The sequence below is a fragment of the Trichoplusia ni genome, chromosome 10 (assembly GCF_003590095.1).
Source record: "Trichoplusia ni isolate ovarian cell line Hi5 chromosome 10, tn1, whole genome shotgun sequence".
In the NCBI taxonomy this organism is placed as follows: Eukaryota; Metazoa; Arthropoda; class Insecta; order Lepidoptera; family Noctuidae; genus Trichoplusia; species Trichoplusia ni.
Genome location: NC_039487.1, coordinates 7,865,550 through 7,886,138, shown reverse-complemented (window position 1 = coordinate 7,886,138; position 20,589 = coordinate 7,865,550). Strand labels below are relative to the sequence as shown.

The following is a 20,589-nucleotide window of genomic DNA, read 5'->3' as shown; positions in this document are numbered from 1 at the left end:
CCAATTACATATTTAAAAGCCAGGTTTCCTCACAATGTTTTCCCCTCATCGTCCATTTTAGAATTGAATCCGGTATTCCTTTTGCTTGCTGTAATTTAATTTTATATCAAATAGGTCAGCATTTACAACGTCTTCGTCTACCCCAACTGGGTCTCTTCCCGTGGCTTTAGTTTCACACGTTTTCAGCATTTTGTCATTTTACAATAATAAAGGAAATATCCGGATAACTAAAATTAAAACAAAAGAAAGGTAATTTCAAAATAAGCCCGTTATCTGTAGTTTAAATTACCATACAAAGGTCATTCCTATCTCGGTAGGTAACTTGATTGAAATAAAACGACAAACATGTTTCCTGATATATTTTTAAACTATAAATGTTTGCGAAAAAGATAAGGTTCATATTCAAGGTCGACAATGTATTTGTTAGTTTTTGTTCATACAGGTTATATTATGACCGTTGCTTCCATTCATAAATCACCCCGTTTTATAAACCCTTTAATCGGGTGGTATTTTATGGTCATATTGTATTGTACGTGGCCACTACCATTCAATGTCAACATTCATAAATCACTGCCCTCGCGGTCTTGACATTGTTATTGTTAAGCGGCATCCCTTCTCCACAGCCACAATAATACCTACTATTACAATATACTAATACCCTAAGACCAAGCAGTGGGAACCCCAGTCCATAAAGACATCTTGAATGATTACTTTCCTCTAAACTTATTTTGACATTCAAGTCTGTTATTAGGCTACTAAGTACGTCTTTTTGAAGTTCGAAACTCCGCGATTCTCTACCCTTTCACCGCTTCGAAGTGATCACGGAACGGCGCAATGTGAAGAAGACATGTTTCTTAAAGGAGAATTTAACTGAGTGTCGTGATGTTCTCAAGCTATCAATGAAACCGCTATAGAACTGTATTAGAAACGCACCCGTATTGACCTAGACATTGTAGATATTATGTTTATGTGTACACATTAATCGGAACTATAGCATTGTATTTTCGAATCTTCAAATAAAAATGTAGGTTATGTGGGCGAGACTAAAGAATCAATGAGTAAGGAGGTCGACAAAAAATAGTCTGAAAGCTTGCTTCATCAGTTTTGAGATATGGAAACATTATATTCTTATCGATAACAAGTCCTTTTTTTAAGGCAGAAACAATGTTTTTATTTGTAAAATGCAAAGCCTGTTCTCACTTCAATATAAACAAGTAACGAACCTCATTAACCCGCAAATTATAATTTACACGTGTAGACTTTTACTTTCACCGCATAACCAGAATTAAAGCGAATATACCGGTCTTAACCCCATTGCACGGCGACAACTCAGTCTCATACCGAGCGAAGTGCTCATAGCTAGCAAAAAGTCCCATCTCTTATCAATTCGTTGAAATAATTATATTTGTTTATACTAATGTTGTTAGTTGTTACCAGTTGATGTTGCTGTGCGAAACAGTACGTACGTATCGCGTACTGCGGTAGTCGTATAATATTATCATTATTTCGCCGACGTTATCAACGATTAGTATGTTTTGAAGATTTTTTTTAATTCTTTTTTTTCGGTGATTGTGTGTTGTGATGGTGAAAAATTTTAACAGTGTTTTGACAGTTTCTGTTGTGTTTAAAAGGATGTTTGAGGATTAATTTGTAAGTATTTCTTTAAGAAAGTTTTAGTTCGTGCTAGCATGAATTAGCTCAATAAAACTTAGTCTGTCAGTAAAACTGCAGTAAAAAAAAGGAATATTCTGTACAAGTATTTAGTCAGCTGTTCTTTGTTTTCGTAACCAAATATAATAAATAACAGCACATTCGCAGTAACAGACAGTCACCAGACAAGTCGACATTACAAATAGACCTTATTAATTCACAACCTAGACGTCTGGCATCCACAAATCCAAGAATTTAGACTTACCCGTTATCTGGTATACCATTTACATGTAAAAATGTAAGTGGCCCGGTTGCCATGGTTACGGTAACCAAGTAAATAACATTTTCTTCGGGGTGACCTCGCGTGTGCCTATTTCAGTATTACCGCTCCGTTCAGTTTAATTACTAGAGTTTCCCTCTGCGAAGGTTGTTTATTAAAATTGTAAAGATGTTTATATACTTTTGTTAGTTTAATGTGATTTTTGAATGGTGGTTTGATTTTGAAAGGGCTGTGATAAGTGATAAAGGAACAGGTAATAGCTTAATATGCGTAGGATGTTAATTGTTTTTATTTTATTAACTTAACTTTTTTTGTAATAGTTTAACTTTTAATTGTTATGTGTCCGTTATGGTTTAAATTGTGTATCCGTTTTCGATACTGAATTAGTTATGAATCATTATTTAACATTTATAAGCCGCAATTTCGCATTTCACTTTGACTTTGAGATCAACAAATAATAATTAAAAGTTGATTAAGTTGTGATTTTCAGTAAAGATTATTGAATCGATTTTTCAAATAGCAATTATATAATATATTACCTATATTATGTTAAACTCGATCTATACGCAATAAATCTTTACCTGACACTATTACGAATCTTTGTTATTGCATATCATATATAGAACATCGAATCGTCAATATTTCATACTCTTTTGTGGTAAGGTAAAATTTAGCAACCAGTAGGACTTAGTTAAATAACCACATTTGACTTATGTATGTAAAGTTCACTGTCCAGACACTTCAATTAATTACAATGAACTTTGACACCATACTTAAAAGGTCATATGTACATAGATTTTCGTGTATGTCAGTTAAGTTGAAGACTAACTAATGATACAACTAATGATACGTAAACGTAAAGTATGCATCTCTAATACGTGCGCGAATTTGTGACTGAAAAAAGGATGTAAAGTGGTATTGCCTCGTAATTCATAAGTATGCTACCATTTGTAAGTTTTGTATAAAAAAAACATCAGCTCGTCATGTTTAGGTAGTTGTATAATTTTTGTACGTAGAATTAATTTTAACTTCATACAATATATCTTGTAATAATCATCATCATTCCTCTGCCCTTATCCCCTTTATTTTACTTGGGGTCGGCGCACCATGTCATCTTCATCCATACCTTTCTATCGGCCGTCATTTCACAATAATAATATCGTGTAAATATGAAATTTAAGTAACATTTAAATGAATTATAAGTGTCTTCCCCCAAAATAATAAGTGACATTCAGTTCTTGCGTACAATTATGACAACTTAGGTAAATAATAATATTATTATTTGCAAAAAAGTGTCTTCAATTGCTTTAACTGTCGGTTGTTGACCCTCTCGCACTTGTTATGATAATTTTACGGTTTTCTTATTGATTATACCTTCTTTGTGTTGGTTTTTAAGCCATTTCTCTTGGCAATTTTCTTTCGTTGTGTTGCGCATAAATGCATTTAATTTTTTTTATAGAGTGAATTGTATCATTTTAATGGAGAAACTCCTTGAATGCATATTTTAGATACCTAGTACCTACTTATCAATACCACATATTTTCGTCTTACGTGATAAGGTATCCACATAATATTGCAAGATAGTAATTACATATACGATCAAATCATCTATCCCCTCCCTACGAACGAAATCCCTGTTTCTGGATTCTTCAGCTTACTTTAGTAGTAAAAAGTATCTTAAATGTCCTTCGCATCGTAAATATGATTGGGCTAAAATGAATAATGATCCGTACTTTATAATAGTTAAAAAACTAATCTGTAATATGTCAGATAACTTGTTAATTTATATCGAAACAAACCTAAACATATAAACGTGATGATACATCGGCATTCTTACAAGTAATTTGTCAACACTTTAATTAGAACGGAATGTAACTTTCTTACGTGCGTACTGGCAATATTGATCACGCGGGCGATGTCTTTTAGTTATTTTAGTCTTGGAAAGGCTTAAATTTTGAGATGAAAAAAAAATATGCAGGAATAGAAAAGCAAAAGAAAAAAGTAACCCGAATCATGCATGGTTTTGGGAGTGCACTAATATATATATACTCATGTATAATTAGTCAGAGGTGACTACTTATACATGAGCTTGCTATAGAGGTTACCCCAAATATCAGATTATAAATGCCCCACTGGTGAAAGACCCATATAGGGATGGAGGTGGAGCAGATCTGAAATATTTTTCAAAAGGTTGTGAAAAAATGTAAATGTAATGAAAAAGTCTATTAAGAATTGTAAAATTCTTTAAAGCCGATACAAATATGCAGATATTTGAAAATTCCATTTTAACATGTTAAATTTATTTTTTAATCATCATCTTGTAGAATTGTTTTTATTTAACTAGATCAAAAGAACTAGTAATTTATTAGTAGAATACTGTAAACGAGGACAATGGTGGTCTTATCGCTAATAGCTATCGTGATCCTAATAATTTTGCTAATTAGCCACATGTAGTTAGTGTGATCAATGCTACTTCGTTAATTGTGCAAAATGCACGTACATTGTACCAACTTTAAAGACGCGTAGACCAAGACCACGTATGTTTGTGACTCTTTTATACCTTCAGGCAACCCTGTAGGGTTATTACGCAACTTGCAAAAAATGTCACAACGATATCGCGATCGCTGTCAAAAATTTGCACGAGATATATTTTTGCAGCGGTTTCTTTTCCGGGGGGGGGGGGATAAATATTATGGAGAAAAATAATTAGCATTTTTTAAGAGGATAGTTTAGAACAGAAAGTCACCACTGATTTAAGAACATTTTTTCTTGTTCATGTAATCGGCATCATCCATTATTTATTTGTCTCTCAGAGGTTTTTTGTTACTAAAATAAGTTTGCATCAACTTTGACTGGTTTTATCTGTATAAAAGTTCTGTATCTACGAGTATTCTTATATCTTGCCAACATAGTATACCACTGGATTGTCTGGTGGTAGATTTACCACCTGCTATAGAACGTCAATGTAATATTATATTGCGGACATTTGATTCGAAGGCTGCGGTCTTTACACGTCTGTTGCGCCACGTGAATTTCGTATTTGTTTACTACACATGTATTGTTTTTATTTGTAGACTGAACGTAGAGTGGAACTGATACCTACTATACTACCTACATATATAACGAATACAACGCATTATGATCTCTAGACCCTTGCTGCGTTTTGTGGTCCACGAATGCTTAAAATGCACAAGTGCATCTTCGTGCACGTGACTTGAATGTTTATCAACATCGACACAAGGGTTAGGATCCTTACTGCGGAAGTCGTTTATTAAGAAACTACTATTAACGTTTATAACGGTTCTCGTACTGCCTTTATGTTTTTAATTTCGTATATAAAATAACCTCGTTGTTTTTTCTACAGGGAGAGAAGTGAAAAGAAAGCTCAGATGCTGTTCAATCAGGAGGTCATCATAGAACAGAACAGGCAGCAGATATACGAGCAGCAGTTAAGGCAGGTCAGTGATACGTCCCCCCCCCCCTACACATCTAGAGACGTGCTAGGGACAAACTCCGGTGTATGAATTGACTGGTACAGCATAATGCAACCCTTGCAACATATCCTTCAGAACATACATCGGTCACAACAAATTTATCGCGTACATCCATCCATTGACGACCTCCGTGGTCGAGTGGCGTACGCACCGGTTTCAAGGTGTCGCTAGCTCTGAGGTCCCGGGTTCGATCCCCGGTCGGGTCAATGTAAAAATTAACATTTCTACATTGTCTCGGGTCTGGGTGTTTGTGGTACCTTCGTTGTATCTGAATTCCATAACACAAGTGCTTCAGCAACTTACTTTGGGTTCAGAACAATGTATGTGATGTTGTCCGCATTTATTTATTTATTATTTATTTTATCCCTTGTTTTAACGCGAAAAAATCTTTATCTCCGCTGACCTGTTTCGAGGAGTATCTGAGGCGAGATAATAAAGCGATTATTTTGACTGGTGATTTACTGACACATCTCTCGCTACACACCCTCGCACATCTCTGGTGGTACAGGCTAGAGAAATGCTCAAACAATCGGATATTTACCTATTGCAAAAAATATATAAGCAGACACTAGACATACATCGTCTTGTATGGAATTAATATAATCAGTTTAAAAAATACCATCCAGTCACTTTCAAATACTGATTTTTTGCGTTGAAATAAACCGTTTAAACACGCCGTCTTTTATTAACTAAGAATAGCATTTTCGCTTTTTCTATCCTGCCTAACTAGGGAAATCTATTGGAGTAGAGATTAGCTCCAGTGGTGAAGTTTGTAGTACTCCTTTAGTTTTTTGGTAAAAATTATAAGTATAAAAGACAAATACAATTTTGTGTATTTTTTTTGTGTCCTGCTCCTAGCCAAAGTATTCCTCAATTTAATCCTAGACTAAACTGTTCTGAGCCTACCTACTCTGTCAAAAAAATGTAATAAATATACATAAGATACAATTAAGATGATTTTACAAAACAGATGAAGATGATACAGAATCAACAGCAGGCAGGACCAGTGGACCAGGTGAAGGCGGGGCTCTTCAACGGCGTCGGGCCGCAGCCGCTCACGGCCGTGCAGTGAGTTCTCATGCTATATATAAACAATCATTCAAATATCCTCAACATATATATATTTATCGTGCCCCTTGCAACCAACCACGTTAAAAGTCCAAAAAGACCTGCTAATTTTCGAGTAAAACGAATTTGAAATTAGTCGAGTAGGTTTGGTTGTCACACTTTTATTTATATTGGTAGCTTTTTAAAATGTGTGATAATTACTGAATTGCATTAATATTATATCATCTAGCTAGAATATACTGCCGTAGTGTCTGCCCTGTTATTTTCGACTGTTAGAAAATAGACAACCAATCGAAAGCGAAATATGTCACAGAAAAACTATCTCTAACTAACTACCTCTATTTGCCATAAAGAAAGGCAATGATCTAATTTCGGTGACTTAACAATTACTCTTGCACTACAGACTCGACCCTCAAGCTCAACTGCTGCAGTGCCAGCAGCAGCTCTTACAGCAGCAGTTCCAGCAGCTGAACAGCGAGGACGCCGCAATGACGCTCCTCCAGCAGAACTTCATGCAGGCCAGGATCTCGCCCTCCATGGCCAACGACCAGCAGTTACTGCAGAATAAGGCCTTCCTCGAACAGAACCTGAAACAGCAGGTTAGCGATACTAATTAAAATAATATTTCACAACGCCGTCTAGTCTCAAACTAAGCAAAGCTTGTATTATAAGTACTAGACAAATGAAAGGCATACTTATACATTTCTAAACACATACATACACACACCCAGGACAAATGATCGTGCTCATCACATAAACATTTATCTTGTGTGGGAATCGAACCCTCAACAACAACCTCAGGTATAGCAATGAGGGCCTTGTAAACCTATAGACCAACAGATCTATTTAAATTTATAATTTTATTAACCAATTTTAAATAATACCAGCCGGTAACTGTTCCACTGCTGCATCAGAACAAGGTCTTCCTCGAAACCGAAGCAGTAAGTCAGAGATTATTGTTTTTTCTGACTAGGGCTAATTTGCTTACACTCTTTCCAGGGCTAACAATTTGGTATACTTTGAGTACACTATACTTTTTAGAAGTAGTCCTTTAGTGTGTCGTAATATGTATCGCTGCTGGTATTTTGTGTATTTCACTAATTATTCTCCTCATATTATATGGTAAGACAAATAATAGACCTTGTTATTTATGTATACATTTAAATGTTGGTAACTAAGAAACCTTTCCTGTTGAATTCGATGTAAAAGTAACCCGTTCTGCTAGATGTAAGGTGTATTAAATAAATAAGACGATAAGCGAATAAAATGCTTTATACATGTATGTAGGCTAATTAATACTCTGTAACCTTGCAATCTGCAAAGATAAGCTAGCTATTTACGTTAGTCTTATAGCCTTAGAATACACAAGGAGAGTTGAGAGATCACTCATTACAGAAAGCTGTGGTAATACACATATTGTTATCTTCACAGGTAATGATGGAGCAGAATCTCATCAACCAGCAGATGCTGGAGCAATCAGTCCAGGGTCAGGTCCTCATGGAGCAGCAGGTGCAGCAGAATCTACTGGATCAGACCCCCTCACAGACCCAGCTGCAGCCACATCTCTTAAACCAACAGCTCACGGCTGAAATCAATAACAAGAACCAAACGTTACAGCAACAGATCATACAACAACAACAGAATATTATAGCTCAGCAAGCCGCTACAATACAACAGAAACAGTTTGAAGAACAGCTGTCAGTCCAGGAGAACGTCCTAGCAGGGAATACAAACATAGTCTCAAACCAAATCCTAGACCCTTCGCTACAGAACCTGCAGAACATCCTCGCCCAAATCATACAGAGACCTGAAACATTGCAATCTAGAAAGGAGTCGGAATCTGAAACACAATCACAACAACAGCAAATTCTGCAAATCAGTCAACAACAGAATGAGGGTATGGATCTACAGCAAAACCAAGAGCAGGAAGCTCTGCAGCAACAGATGCAGAATCTGATAGGATCACAGATGCAGCAGCAGAATGTGAACTTCCAGCAGAGCCAGCTGTTCGCGCAGCCGACGTTACAACAGTTGACGACTGCTGTAGATCCCACCTTCCTCGCACAACAGCAACAGCTAGCTCAGGCGCAGCAACAGGTCGCTCAAGCACAGCAACAGCTAGACATGCAAAAGCAAGTGCTGGCCCAACAGCAACTAGTCCTGCAACAACAGATCTTCAGCCAACAACAGCTCCAGATGCCCGGACAAACACTATCCCCGCACCACTTCCGGCACTTCCAACAACAGCAGCAGTACCTCGCGCAGCAAGAACTACAGCTGCAGACGCAACAGAACATCATCACACAGAACTGGGCCATGCTCGTGCAAAAACAACAACTCATGGACCAACAACAGCAGAAAGTCGAGGAAATACTCCGGTCCCAGAGGCCCATGTACCAGCGGCAGGGATCCGAACAGAGTCAGATCAGCTCGGCGGATGTGCACGACCAGACTCAAGTCATGATGCCGGATCAGTACGGACAGAAACCACAGCTGCAGCAACAGATGTCCGTAGACCAGATGCATTATACGAAACAACGGTCTGATGATCACTATCATCAGTTGCCGAGCATGCAGGGCCAGTCCCTGCCGCACAACATGCAGATGCAGCAGAACTTCAGCGTGGTGCAGCAGAACGAGCGGCAGATATCTAGTCATGAAGGCACTCCCGTGCAGAATTACTCCGCCAACCCGCTGCAGATGTACCAGCCGGCGCAGAGCCAGCCCGTGATGATGCAGAGCGTGCAGTACCAGGCGGGGCAGATGGAAGCTAGCGTACCGGCGTCTGCGGCCGCCGCCATGCCGCAGTCTGTGCAGGAGTCGCTGCCGCAGCAGATGTCCGTCCCACAGTCCATGCCTCAGGGCGTCCTCTCGGTCCCGCAGCCTGTCCCACAGACAATGCACTCGGTCCCTCAAACCGTTCAGTCCATACAACAGCCCGTGCAGTCCGTGCAGCCACCGCCGTCAATGCCGCAGCCGATACAGTCGGTACCACAACCAGTCCAGGCGTTACCGCAACCTGTGCAATCAGCTCAAGTCGTACCTTCAGTTCAACAACAGCAACAAATCCAACCCATGCAGCAACCAGTACAATCGATATCGCAACCTGTACAGCAACAGATGCAGCAGCCGCAGCCGCACTCTCAGTCACTACCACCTCAGCAGCCGCTGCAGCAGCAGGTCCAAGTCCATCAGTCGATGCCCCAGCAGCAGGATATGGTTCCCCAACAGCTGAACCTGCCCGCGGAACAGGCGGAGAATGGTTACCATAGTAACGGCAGCCAGAAGGAGCAGTTCCTGACGCCGCTGACGGAGTTCCCCAACAACCACTCCGAGGCCAGCCGGCACCCTGACCTCAGCTCCGTCGAGGAGAAGCAGGCGGAGACACAGCAACAAGAAGGTACTTGTCTATTTAGTATTATGACGTAATAATATACGTGTATTTAAACCCCGCACGTTGGTATTGCGATAGAACTTTGTCACAATAACAGCCGCGTGACGTCACTCACCGTAAAAAGCACAAATAAAATATGGAATTCAGTTAATTACATTACTTTAATTATAATTATAGACCAATGAATAACCACCACGGAAAAGTTGTATAGCTGATTAATTCCCGAGATGTATTAAATATCCACACTGCACTATTAAAACCGTGTGTGACTGTAAATAAAGACAAGAAATAAATAAAAACTTAAAAATAAAAACAAATAAAGATTGATGTTAAACAAAGATTGGTGACCAACTATTACTGTTTTTTTTTCTTGACCGCGATCGACTGTTTTCTTTACTTCATTTATCTATATGCTCCTCAGCTGGTACGGCTGTATCTTCTCCAATAACTGGCGAGAAGAAGTCCCGAGGGTCCAAGAAGCGGTCCCGGGAGAAGGACAAGCTCCCCAAGCTGACGGTCCTGGAGGTGAACGACGCGGCCACTGTGGTGGAGTGCCAGCTCGAGTCCAAGTCCAAAACTGTCACCTTCAAGTTCGATGTCACCGATGTTAATCCGGAAGAGATTGCTAGCAATCTTGTGAGTGTCATGACCGTTTGTTTATTTATTTATTGAATAGAATAGAACGGTAAAAACGGCAATTACACTACTCATATACACATAAAACATACCTTATTATCAAGATCAGTAACTTACATCTAATCGGTACAACATACGAAATTTTAATATAAATTAAAGATACAAGGAAATACAAGAAAAAAATAACATAACATCAGATACAATAATTTACAAAAAAAAAACAATAATAATGAGAATTTTAGTACACAACACTTATGTTACTACTGTCCGATTACCAAGCTAGCTAGTCTGGCTAGAGTCGCGCTGAGCATGCGCGAGCGATCCCTTGGCCCTGATTCAGGCAGTTGAAGGTGCCTTTGTCGATTTTAGTCGAGTCCACCATATCCTCACGTGGTATGACTATGTATGTTGAACTCGTTTGCTTTAGCATTAAGAAGTCATATTGGTGGGGCTTTAGTCAGCAAAAGTCTGACACTTCCTACCGTTCAACTGAAAGCAGAAGGAATCATGAATATGATGATGTTCCATCAAAAAAATTGGCTCTATATACGATATCTAATAACTAGGTAATCGCGTAATTGATTTGACTTGTCAAAATTAGAGAGATTTAGCAAAGGTTCGAATTACTAAGTATAGTCAGAAGATGCTGTTTGAGTCTTGTCCGAGTACAAAATAATTGTAGGTTTTAAACATCTAATTCAAACATTGGATGAAAAACTGAGATATAAACTATAATATACGAAACATCAGTTTGTGTTCAAAATGTCCTTTGATGATGATGGTCCTAGGTAGCTTTGCTAATAATACTTGTATTTGTACATGCAGGTATCAAACAACCTGCTCCCGGAGTGGCAGAGTGCGACCTTCATGGAGCTGATCAAGGACATCGTGAACCAGCTCATCACCAACCCCGGCGTCACGCCCGTCCTCAACCCCGCGCACCACTCCGCGCTCAGGCTGAACATCGACAAGGTAACAACTATTTCATACTAATTTTTAACTCTGTATATTAGTACGTTGCTTCGTCGCACGCGGTATTTCAACGGATTGGTGTACGAAACATGAATCTCCATATCAATTTTTCATCGATTAATATTTTGAAGATGGAAGTTTATTAATATATGGTAATGCTTCTGTTTGAACATGAAATTAAATTCGTACTTCGACCGTATCAAGCTGTGATTTTTATTGCGTTGTCGTTTTGAGTTAATGTAGCATACAAATACGTTGATCAGTTGCGACGACATAATGCATGCCACTAAAGAGGCATCGCCCTTATATTTCATGTAAATTTAAAATGAAAAGATCTACATAATATTGATATGTTTTCAGACTGACTACGACTCTGAAACAACGGAGCGGGAGGAGAACTTGACGGACTCGAACCAGGACAACTCGGAGTGCACGACGCCGACAGCCAGCCACGACAACATCGCGGCCGAGCTGGCGTACGACACGCAGCCCGAGACACAGCCCGAGCCCGAACCCGCGCCGCGTCTGCAGCATGCCGACACCGTCACGCGCAAGATCAGCACCGCCTCCTCCATCGGTGAGCCACGCTGTAGCTGCGGGAGTAGTGCGGGACACAGTCCCAGCCCAAGTCCGAGATAAATGAATGTAATATAGACATGGCCATATTTCAGTATTCGTATCTTTCAGGTTCAAATCAATCAGATGGTGGGTCAATGGCGCCCGAGCGCTCCGGCAGCACGGAATCACAGAACGGCGAGAAGAAGCAGCAGAAGCCAACGCGGAAGATATCACGATTTCTAGTCAGCCCCGTCGTGGACCGCGGCGAGCATGTGCCCGAAGAGAAGCCCGCGCCCGGCCCCGAGCCCGACGCCCGCGAGCCCCCGCGGGAGACCCCGCGAGAGCCCCCGCGGGACCCGCCGCGCGAGCCGCAGCTCAACGGCCTGCCTGAGAAGGACCCGCCGCCACAAGAATATGTTCCTACGCACCAGTATTCCCTACCGCCGCCAGTCCCACAACCCGTCCCGCAACCTGCCCAGCAACCGGCCCAGCAACCTGCTCCGCAACCTACCCAGCAACCTGCCCCGCAACCTACCCCACAACCTGCCCCTCAATCAGCCCCAGAACAAAGGCCTGAAATACAACACATAGAAAGACCCATAGAAATTAAAAAAGACATCCCCGCTACCTCCATGCCAGTCCCAGTCGCCACAAACATACAGACAGCCCCGCACATTCCCGTGCAGAACATCATAAACCCCATGCTCGCTGCTACAAACCTACAGCCCAACTTAACCACCCCACTGCAAATAGCGACGGACACCCCACTGTTGGGGCTGAGCCAAGTGGGAACCCCGATGGGCGTGGGTGGCGAGCTGGGCATCAACATGGGGCTGCCGGCTGTGGGGTTGGCCATGCCCACGCATCAGACCTTGACCCCTAACCCGGGGGTCACAGAGGCGATGCCCAACGCTGAGAATATACAGAGGATGCTGCTCAAACAGAATATTATGAAGTAAGTAGATATAAAAATCTTTTCCCACCTCTTTTCAACAGGCGGGAAAAGATTTTATTGAGAGCTACTGAGCCTATTAAGATCTAATTACTATTTTCAGAGCAATTAAACTTTAAAGACTTCTGCCAAGCGTTAGATCAAAATATAGTCAGTATATTTTGTGTTGTTCCCAGTGACATAAAAACCGAAGGAATATTGAAACTTTGTCTACACCTTCAATACTCTATACCACAATAGAGAGTATTGGATCATGTCATATGCCATAACGACTTCCTCCGGGTGGAGTTATATCACGTCATTAACAGGCTTAACGGGTAGTCAGAAGCTAGAATGTCTGACAACCAGTCTTACTTAGGGAGTATCGTGTTGCCCAGGTAACTGGGTTGAGGAGGTCAGATATGCAGTCGCTCCTTGTAAAACACTGGTACTTAGCTGCATCCAGATAGACTTGAAGCCGGTCCCAACATAGTTCGCGAAAAAGCCTAAAACTAACTAACTTTCTCGGCTCAGCGACCCGAAGTGAGTCTTGGCCTCCGAAACGAGAACTCTCCATTCTGTGCGGTCCAAAAAGCCTAGGATTATGATATTCCCACGTTTTTATAAACTCACTTCCTTGTTTGATTGTGTGTTTGTTTGTCGTTCCGGTCGAATTTTGCAACTCAATTTCGAGGCACTTCTCTATAAGCTAGCAGGCTGAAATTTTCAGGGTAGCTTCAAACCTGATGGCAACGCAATTAGTAAAACTGCTGGACCGACATCTAAAACGCGGGCTTTTAGATTTTGCTCTTCGTCAATTAAAATATCCACCTTTTATATTGACAGTCAGCAACAAAACCTCTCTGGGCCCAACCTACTGGGTCTACTCAACCAGCAGCCCTACCCACAGCCAGACCTGGGCCTTCATAATACTCTATTAAACAACACACAGCCTGGTAAGAACTATTCTATACTATATTCAATTATTTGTGTGATGATAACAGACTTGTCTAAAATCTGTACAAGCAATTTGTGACGAAAATGCCGATGTCATTGTTATTTTTGAAATACTTTTTTTACTTGCAACTTTTTGGTATATATTTTTTAGGTTGAGGTTTTAAATGGACCTTCTGTTGATGAATTGATTATTTTCTCATCATACAATTTATTAAAGGTTAATTAAAAAAATATGTGTCGCAATGCGTTCACAAACATTCCAGTCATAGGCACAAGATATCTAGACTCAGGAAAAGCATTCTTGGATCCTATAAGTACATGTTTTTCGCGGGGATCGAACCAGCGATGAGTCGCGCGTTCCGTTGATAATTAATTATAAAGTTTTCATAGACAGAAAGAGTATTTCAAAAATGGCTAAGCATGACCATTACACGTTGTATAAATTCGAGTGTGTAAAACTGATTTATTTGATATGTGCTACTGTTATTTTGAATCGCATGATGTGTTCTAATAAATCTGAAGAATTTATTCATACTAATTTGTGGCAATACTAGTGAGATTACAACAATATTTGTGCATTTTGTAGCTTAATTTTTCGGAAAAATGTTGGTGTATATAAAACTAAATTCCATACTTAAGACCCAAGCAAAGACTATTTAGACTTAGCAGAACGGTCGCTGCAATCAATTGCGGTGAAGGTGATAACATCGCTGGCCAGGGATCGCATATCCTGTCAGGCGTCAACGGATTTATTATACACCAATGCGTCATGAGATCACATACTCTGTAAATTGCCGAGTTGGGTTCAAGATATTATTCTTTCACCAATGCCATGGTTATTGCCAAAATGAAAATCATGAAAAAAATCTCAACATGCAAAGATTCAAGCCCCACTTCCAGCAGTTAGACAAGGATAGCTTTAACCTAGCTGATTGTGTTGCTATCATTTTATTTTGCTCTCTGGTAACACTGCATTTATTTCTCTATGTTCACTGATTCTCTTAGCTGGCACTAGTGAATATCCAACTTCAACAATACATGTCCTAAAATTCGCTCAATATTTAATTGTTGCTTCTATCTGTCGAAAATAGGGACACCTATTTTGTAATGCTCTTGGTTACGATGTAAAAGATTGGATAATTTGGAATTGTGACTGTTGAACAAAACTCTTTTTGTGTATTGTATGATCAACTACCTTTTACCTGCACAGGACAAGTAATAACCTAGCACGTTTGTCTGGCAGACAATTTATCTATTTTTTCTTTACTTAGCGCACATTTTTGATGCTTTGAAACTATCTCGTACATTCCAAACTACCTCATCTTTTACTCGAGCCTCGCACGTGCCCGCATCGTGACTAACTAGTGTGTGTGTGTGACGTCAGCGCCCATGATGGCGACCCGCCTGCAGCCGCAGTACCCGCCGCAGAAGTACTACCAGCCGATGCTCGCCAACGACTTCATTGGTAACACTCACTCTCTTACTCTTCTCTATTCTTATCGTGATGGAAAGAGAAAGGACGATGATCATCTTTTTCTCTTCAGATATTGAAATATGTATGATCATATCTGGTTTAGAGCAAAACTTGTATACCTAATCCAAAACATTCTCTTGACCAGATATTAAATGGGATTAAATTATAACTGCCACACGGGGAAAGTTATTCCTAAGCATAAACAATCCTAAATTGAACATTAGTGGCTCATACAAACGCTTTGCTTTTGATTGTACCCCGGCGAACATTATGAGAGTCAACATCATCAGTGATGACTAATACCGCTCGCATAGCCGTGCAGACGAATAGTCGAGCATGGTTAAATGAAGTTATATTTCATCAATTTCATAGAGCTGCGAAAGCTACAGTACTCTGCAAATATGTTGAACCACTAGCCCAAAGCCTTATGCTAGAAGCCTTATTCATAAAAATATTAGTAAATAAATATTATAGATCGTACTCATAGCTTTATAAAGATATGATCATTACCTTTTTTATTTATTTTTACTTGACACTTCTCAAAATTTTATTTTCCATTTATTTTATACCATGTTGCACTGCTGTTGGTGTTCTTTTTGTTTACTTGTGTTTAAACTAATACACTAATTTATTTTTAGTGAAGAGTGTGATTTAAAAACAGTGAAAAAATAAAGTATGAAAGTGCAAATGGCTTCAAAGATTACTGAGATGTTATTTATCTGTCTCGGTATTATTTATGAATTCGTCTATCTGTACATATGAAGAAATACGAGTCAATTAAAAACTAAACAATTGCAACGGGTTACAACCGACCCCGCCATTTACAAGTTTCGGAATTTTCGATTACAGTACAATAGATTAAGAATTTCAGCAATATACAATAAACTGCAAGTTCTATAAGCGATCAAACTTCGATAAGATTCGAAGGCTGACATCAGCTGACAGTATTAAACAAATTTACCCAACACTGGAAAAAAGTAACACATATACTCACACCAAAGACACAGTTATTTATTTTATTTTGCTTTTCACAACGCAGGACTCAATCCCCTCTTTCCATCATCAGCTCAGCAGCAAGCGCTGCAGTCGTCGGTCAACCAGCTGGCCAACCAGCAGATCAACCAGCTCGGGATGATGGGGCTGGCGGCCCCCCTTCCGCCTCAGGCTCTCGCCTTCCAACACCAGAACATCGCGCAAAACCTGGCGCTCAACCAGAACCTTATGGGGCAAAACCTTGGACAGAACTTAGGTAATACACCGACATCGACACTGAGGAAAATAACAGCTATATGTAGTGATGATATGATACCTCCACTCAAACCTTGTAGTGCTTTGGATAGAACTTGGAAATGCGTCTGATGTTCAAATAAATTACCAGAAACGTGAAGTAAGATACAGTGATAATGATATGATAATACCACAGCAAGGGCCTCTACCCATGTAACATCTTTCATGGTATGAACAAACCATGATAGTCATAAAAATACCAGTAACTTTAAAAGCTTTATTCGCAAGATACTGAATGTCATGTAAAATAAAAATATATAAATAAGTAAGGTGCAGTACAAATAACACTCACATTATTCTACACAATATCAAGTTACCTCCGAACTAACTACTGCTGGCTTTCCCATTTAATTTTATTTGTTTTAAGGACCTTTGTATCAAGATTGGATCACCTGAAAATCCCTGCAAGAATTTAAAATGTCTGTCTATACAATACTTGCAAATGAATCGTTAACGGGCTTAGTTACTCCGTAGCCTCGAGGCTAGCCACAGCTGCTCGGACAAGCAAGGTGAAGAAATTGCGAACCAGTGAACATGCAACAAGTCATACATATGCGTAAACATGACGTTCATTTCAGGTCTAGCGAGTCAGAATCTAGGATTAGGCAGTCAGAATCTCATGGGCGGGCAGAACTTGGGTTTGGGCGGGCAGAACCTGGCGTTGGGCGGGCAGAACCTCAGCCTCATCAACCAGAACCTGGGGCAGCTGGTGGCTCATAGAGCCGTGCATCATGCGCTGGCCAGGCGGGCTGTAGATATGGATATGGGTAAAGCATTATTTAATACATTAACATGGGAAATTGTATTTCAGAAACGCGGAGGATTTTACAGAGGATATAGTAAAGTTTAGAATATTCTAAAACAGGAACAATCATTACTTATTTGCGCTCTTATTTACAAAGCCTTTTGGAGCAGTTTTTTTGTACCCAACTATGTTTGTTTATCAATTTTTCCTTTTCTTTTTATTATGTTTTATCTTATTATGTCAAGAACGGACCCCTAATGTGTTTCCCCGTTGTGTAGGTATGACGAACGTGAACTCGACGGGCTCCTCCCAGCCGAGCACGCCCAACAAGAGCCACTCCTACAACGAGTACATGCTGACGCTGCAGCACAAGCTCTCCTCCATATCCAACAGCGTGAGTATATGCATAATGTAGTTCTTGTTTCTTGGAATTATGGAACGTGTGACGATGATTGGCTGTCGTGCAATTTGGTTATGTTAACCTATTTTAAAGTGTGACATCTTACCGGCATTTATCTAAGAAAAAATGTTCAATTCTTCTTAAAAATATCGTTGCAATTCTATGCATGGTTTGTATGCAAGAGGAGCACAAGAAAAAGTTTGCACTTTCTTAATTTTTAAAAGAATACTGTGCAACGTTACGAAACCTAGATTTCAAATTTTGGGATTTTGAAATGGTCATTCGGTAGCATTGTATAGGCTGTTTATTATTACATACACATTATATTCTTCCAGATTAAAAATCATCTTGGTAACAGTTTTAGTAACTAGTTCAATGTTTGTTTGTCAGGGCCCCGTGTCCCCGCAGTCCCCGCTGGAGTACAGTCCGGCGCTGTCGCCCACGCACCGCCCGCCGCTACACAATATGCCCAAGGTCCGCTATTCAAACATACCACTAAACATTTCACTTCTATTATTAAATAGTCCTGGCTATTAAGGTTGTTATCAATTAATTTGTTCGAAGGGGATACAGTGATTTAAAATCTCGTGTGACTTCACTTACCATTGCGCTTTTAGCTAGCAAGTGATCTTTCTAGCACCCTCTATCATGTTTCAACATCTTAAACGTTTTATTTACGTTTAGGTGTTAATGAAATGAATCTTCCTTAAATTTTAAAGCTTTAATAAAATGAAAAATACCAATTCAATATTTTATGGAAATCTGCCTGACGGAATAAACTGGTTACTCAAATAGCTTACAACAAATATTGTAGATTGCTATGTTGTGTGTGTGCAGAGCGAGGCGGAGGCGGGCGAGGGCGGGCTGGCGGCCGCCCACAAGACGCGCCACGCCGCGCAGCTCGCGGAGCTGGACCACGAGCTCAGCAAGATCAGTCTGCACTACAAACACCCGCCGCCCAAGGTACTCACATATAGTTACCGGCGCGGATCTTGAGCGCTGACCTTCACCTGCGCAGAAGTGATTTTTTGTATTAAAAGTTAACTACATATGTGCGAAAGCTCTAGACATGTTTGGGAGCCTTTGTGTGGCGAAAGTTTCTTTGACGTTTTGTTTTTCTGTGAAATTTTCATTTCAAATTTTTGAGATAAGCGTTGAAATCTGTGCACCGGGCATGAATGCTTTGTTTTTGGTTGTCGTGTACAAGTTGAGCTCAACAAACCTTTTTAACATAATGTTTTTTGTTACCACAGGATGTGTTCATAGAACACAACGCGGAGGAGCATGAAATGCTCTCGGCGAACATTAACGATAGTGCAGTCAATACATACGAAGGTTTGTATCAACGTTTTTGAAATTCTTAAATTACAAATCTGTTGCACTTCATAACATCCTTTAACAGGGCTTCATCGTCCATAGTTCTGTAAAGACAGAATTAAACAAATCGTGATTTTTTGATGAATAAAATAATTGAGCTAGCAGGTCATGAATGGAAATGTATGAAATTTGTCTATAAATGTATTTGTATTATCAACACGTGTGTAAACAGAATTGGACCCCGAGTGGGAGTCGCGATCGACGCGGTTCCGCGTGTCGCGAGCGGCGCCCTGTCGCGGGTACGAGCTGTGTCGCCTGCTGCCCAGCGACCACGGTAACTTACTCTTACGATCCGTATAGGCTCTTAGTATTGTGTATTTAGTCGGATTTAAATATAATATTGTTTGTGATGTGACTCGTCTAAGATATTGTTAAATTCGTCTCTCAGGCAAAGAGAAGTTGGAGTTGTTAGCGGGTCACGGCTACGCGGACGAGGCGGGCTGCGCGGACAGCGCGGAGACCTACGTCATCACGGACGCGCGCGCGCACACCTACCTGCTGCACGACGCGCTGGCCGGCGCAGTGGCCACCATCATCCACCCCGCGCGGGCCCGCAGCCCCCCGCCCGGGCCCGGCCCCGCGCCCGGCCCCGGCCCCGCCGAGCCCGAGCCCGAGCACAGCTACCTCATCGTGGACCCCTGGCGCGAGCTCACCTGCGCCGTCATCGACAGCGCGCTGCGCCTGCGCGCGGACCCCGCCTTCTCCGCCTTCCGCGAGGCCAAGTACCGCGCGTCGCCGCCGCCGCCTGGCGCCGCCGTGTCGGCCACGGACGAGCTGGCGCGCTGGCAGGGCCTGGCCCGCGCCAGCCCCGGCCCCGGCCCCGGCCCCGGCCCCGGCCCCGACCCCGGCCCCGGCCCCGGCCTGCACGACGCGCTCGTGCCCGACACGCACGACCTCAGCGCCACGCTCGTGCTGCACGACACGCTCACCGACAGAGGTACCTCCACACTTCAACAATATCTTATATGCCCCCTGCAATTATAACATCTAATCGCATCCTATTTATTTATTTTTGTCTAAAATGAATAAAACATGTCCGTATCTCAATTTTTTTTCAAGACGATGTCATAGCAAAGCTGGTGTTGCCGAATTTTATGCGTGAACTTACAATAGACCAGCTTCTATGCCTCCCGCGCCGCTCTCGAAACAGAGGCCGGAAAACGTCGAAACACTTCTGATGATTGTCATTTGGTTGTTGCAGCGCTGTGTCGCCAGGTGGTGCTGGTGTCGGTGCGGCCGGCTCAGTTATGACGAGTGTAGCGGATCACCTTGTACCTTATATTTATTGTAATATGTAATATATATATATCACTACTCGTAAATAAAATATTCATATGTGATATCTAGACATACGGCTTTTATTTAC

General features: G+C 41.1%; 1 protein-coding gene and 1 long non-coding RNA gene across 2 annotated transcripts in view; both read left to right on the top strand.

Annotated features, from left to right (window-relative positions):
* Window positions 1-19,523, top strand: part of LOC113498184 — a 45,136-nt gene extending 25,613 nt beyond the window's left edge. Inside the window, exons 15-32 of the mRNA XM_026878127.1 lie at window positions 5,295-5,388; window positions 6,395-6,492; window positions 6,896-7,091; window positions 7,380-7,433; window positions 7,924-9,892; window positions 10,308-10,522; window positions 11,348-11,494; window positions 11,855-12,071; window positions 12,182-13,007; window positions 13,830-13,939; window positions 15,325-15,405; window positions 16,481-16,663; window positions 17,280-17,468; window positions 17,725-17,840; window positions 18,237-18,320; window positions 18,684-18,809; window positions 19,100-19,181; window positions 19,396-19,523. Coding sequence (XP_026733928.1) covers window positions 5,295-5,388; window positions 6,395-6,492; window positions 6,896-7,091; window positions 7,380-7,433; window positions 7,924-9,892; window positions 10,308-10,522; window positions 11,348-11,494; window positions 11,855-12,071; window positions 12,182-13,007; window positions 13,830-13,939; window positions 15,325-15,405; window positions 16,481-16,663; window positions 17,280-17,468; window positions 17,725-17,840; window positions 18,237-18,320; window positions 18,684-18,809; window positions 19,100-19,181; window positions 19,396-19,523 — 4,915 coding nt within the window. The remainder of the gene's footprint in view (window positions 1-5,294; window positions 5,389-6,394; window positions 6,493-6,895; window positions 7,092-7,379; window positions 7,434-7,923; window positions 9,893-10,307; window positions 10,523-11,347; window positions 11,495-11,854; window positions 12,072-12,181; window positions 13,008-13,829; window positions 13,940-15,324; window positions 15,406-16,480; window positions 16,664-17,279; window positions 17,469-17,724; window positions 17,841-18,236; window positions 18,321-18,683; window positions 18,810-19,099; window positions 19,182-19,395) is intronic.
* Window positions 19,524-20,049: 526 nt separating this feature from the next.
* LOC113498361 lies at window positions 20,050-20,571 on the top strand. The gene is made up of 2 exons (XR_003400987.1): window positions 20,050-20,160; window positions 20,425-20,571. It is a non-coding gene; the product is annotated as an uncharacterized LOC113498361 (long non-coding RNA).
* Window positions 20,572-20,589: the final 18 nt, after the last annotated feature.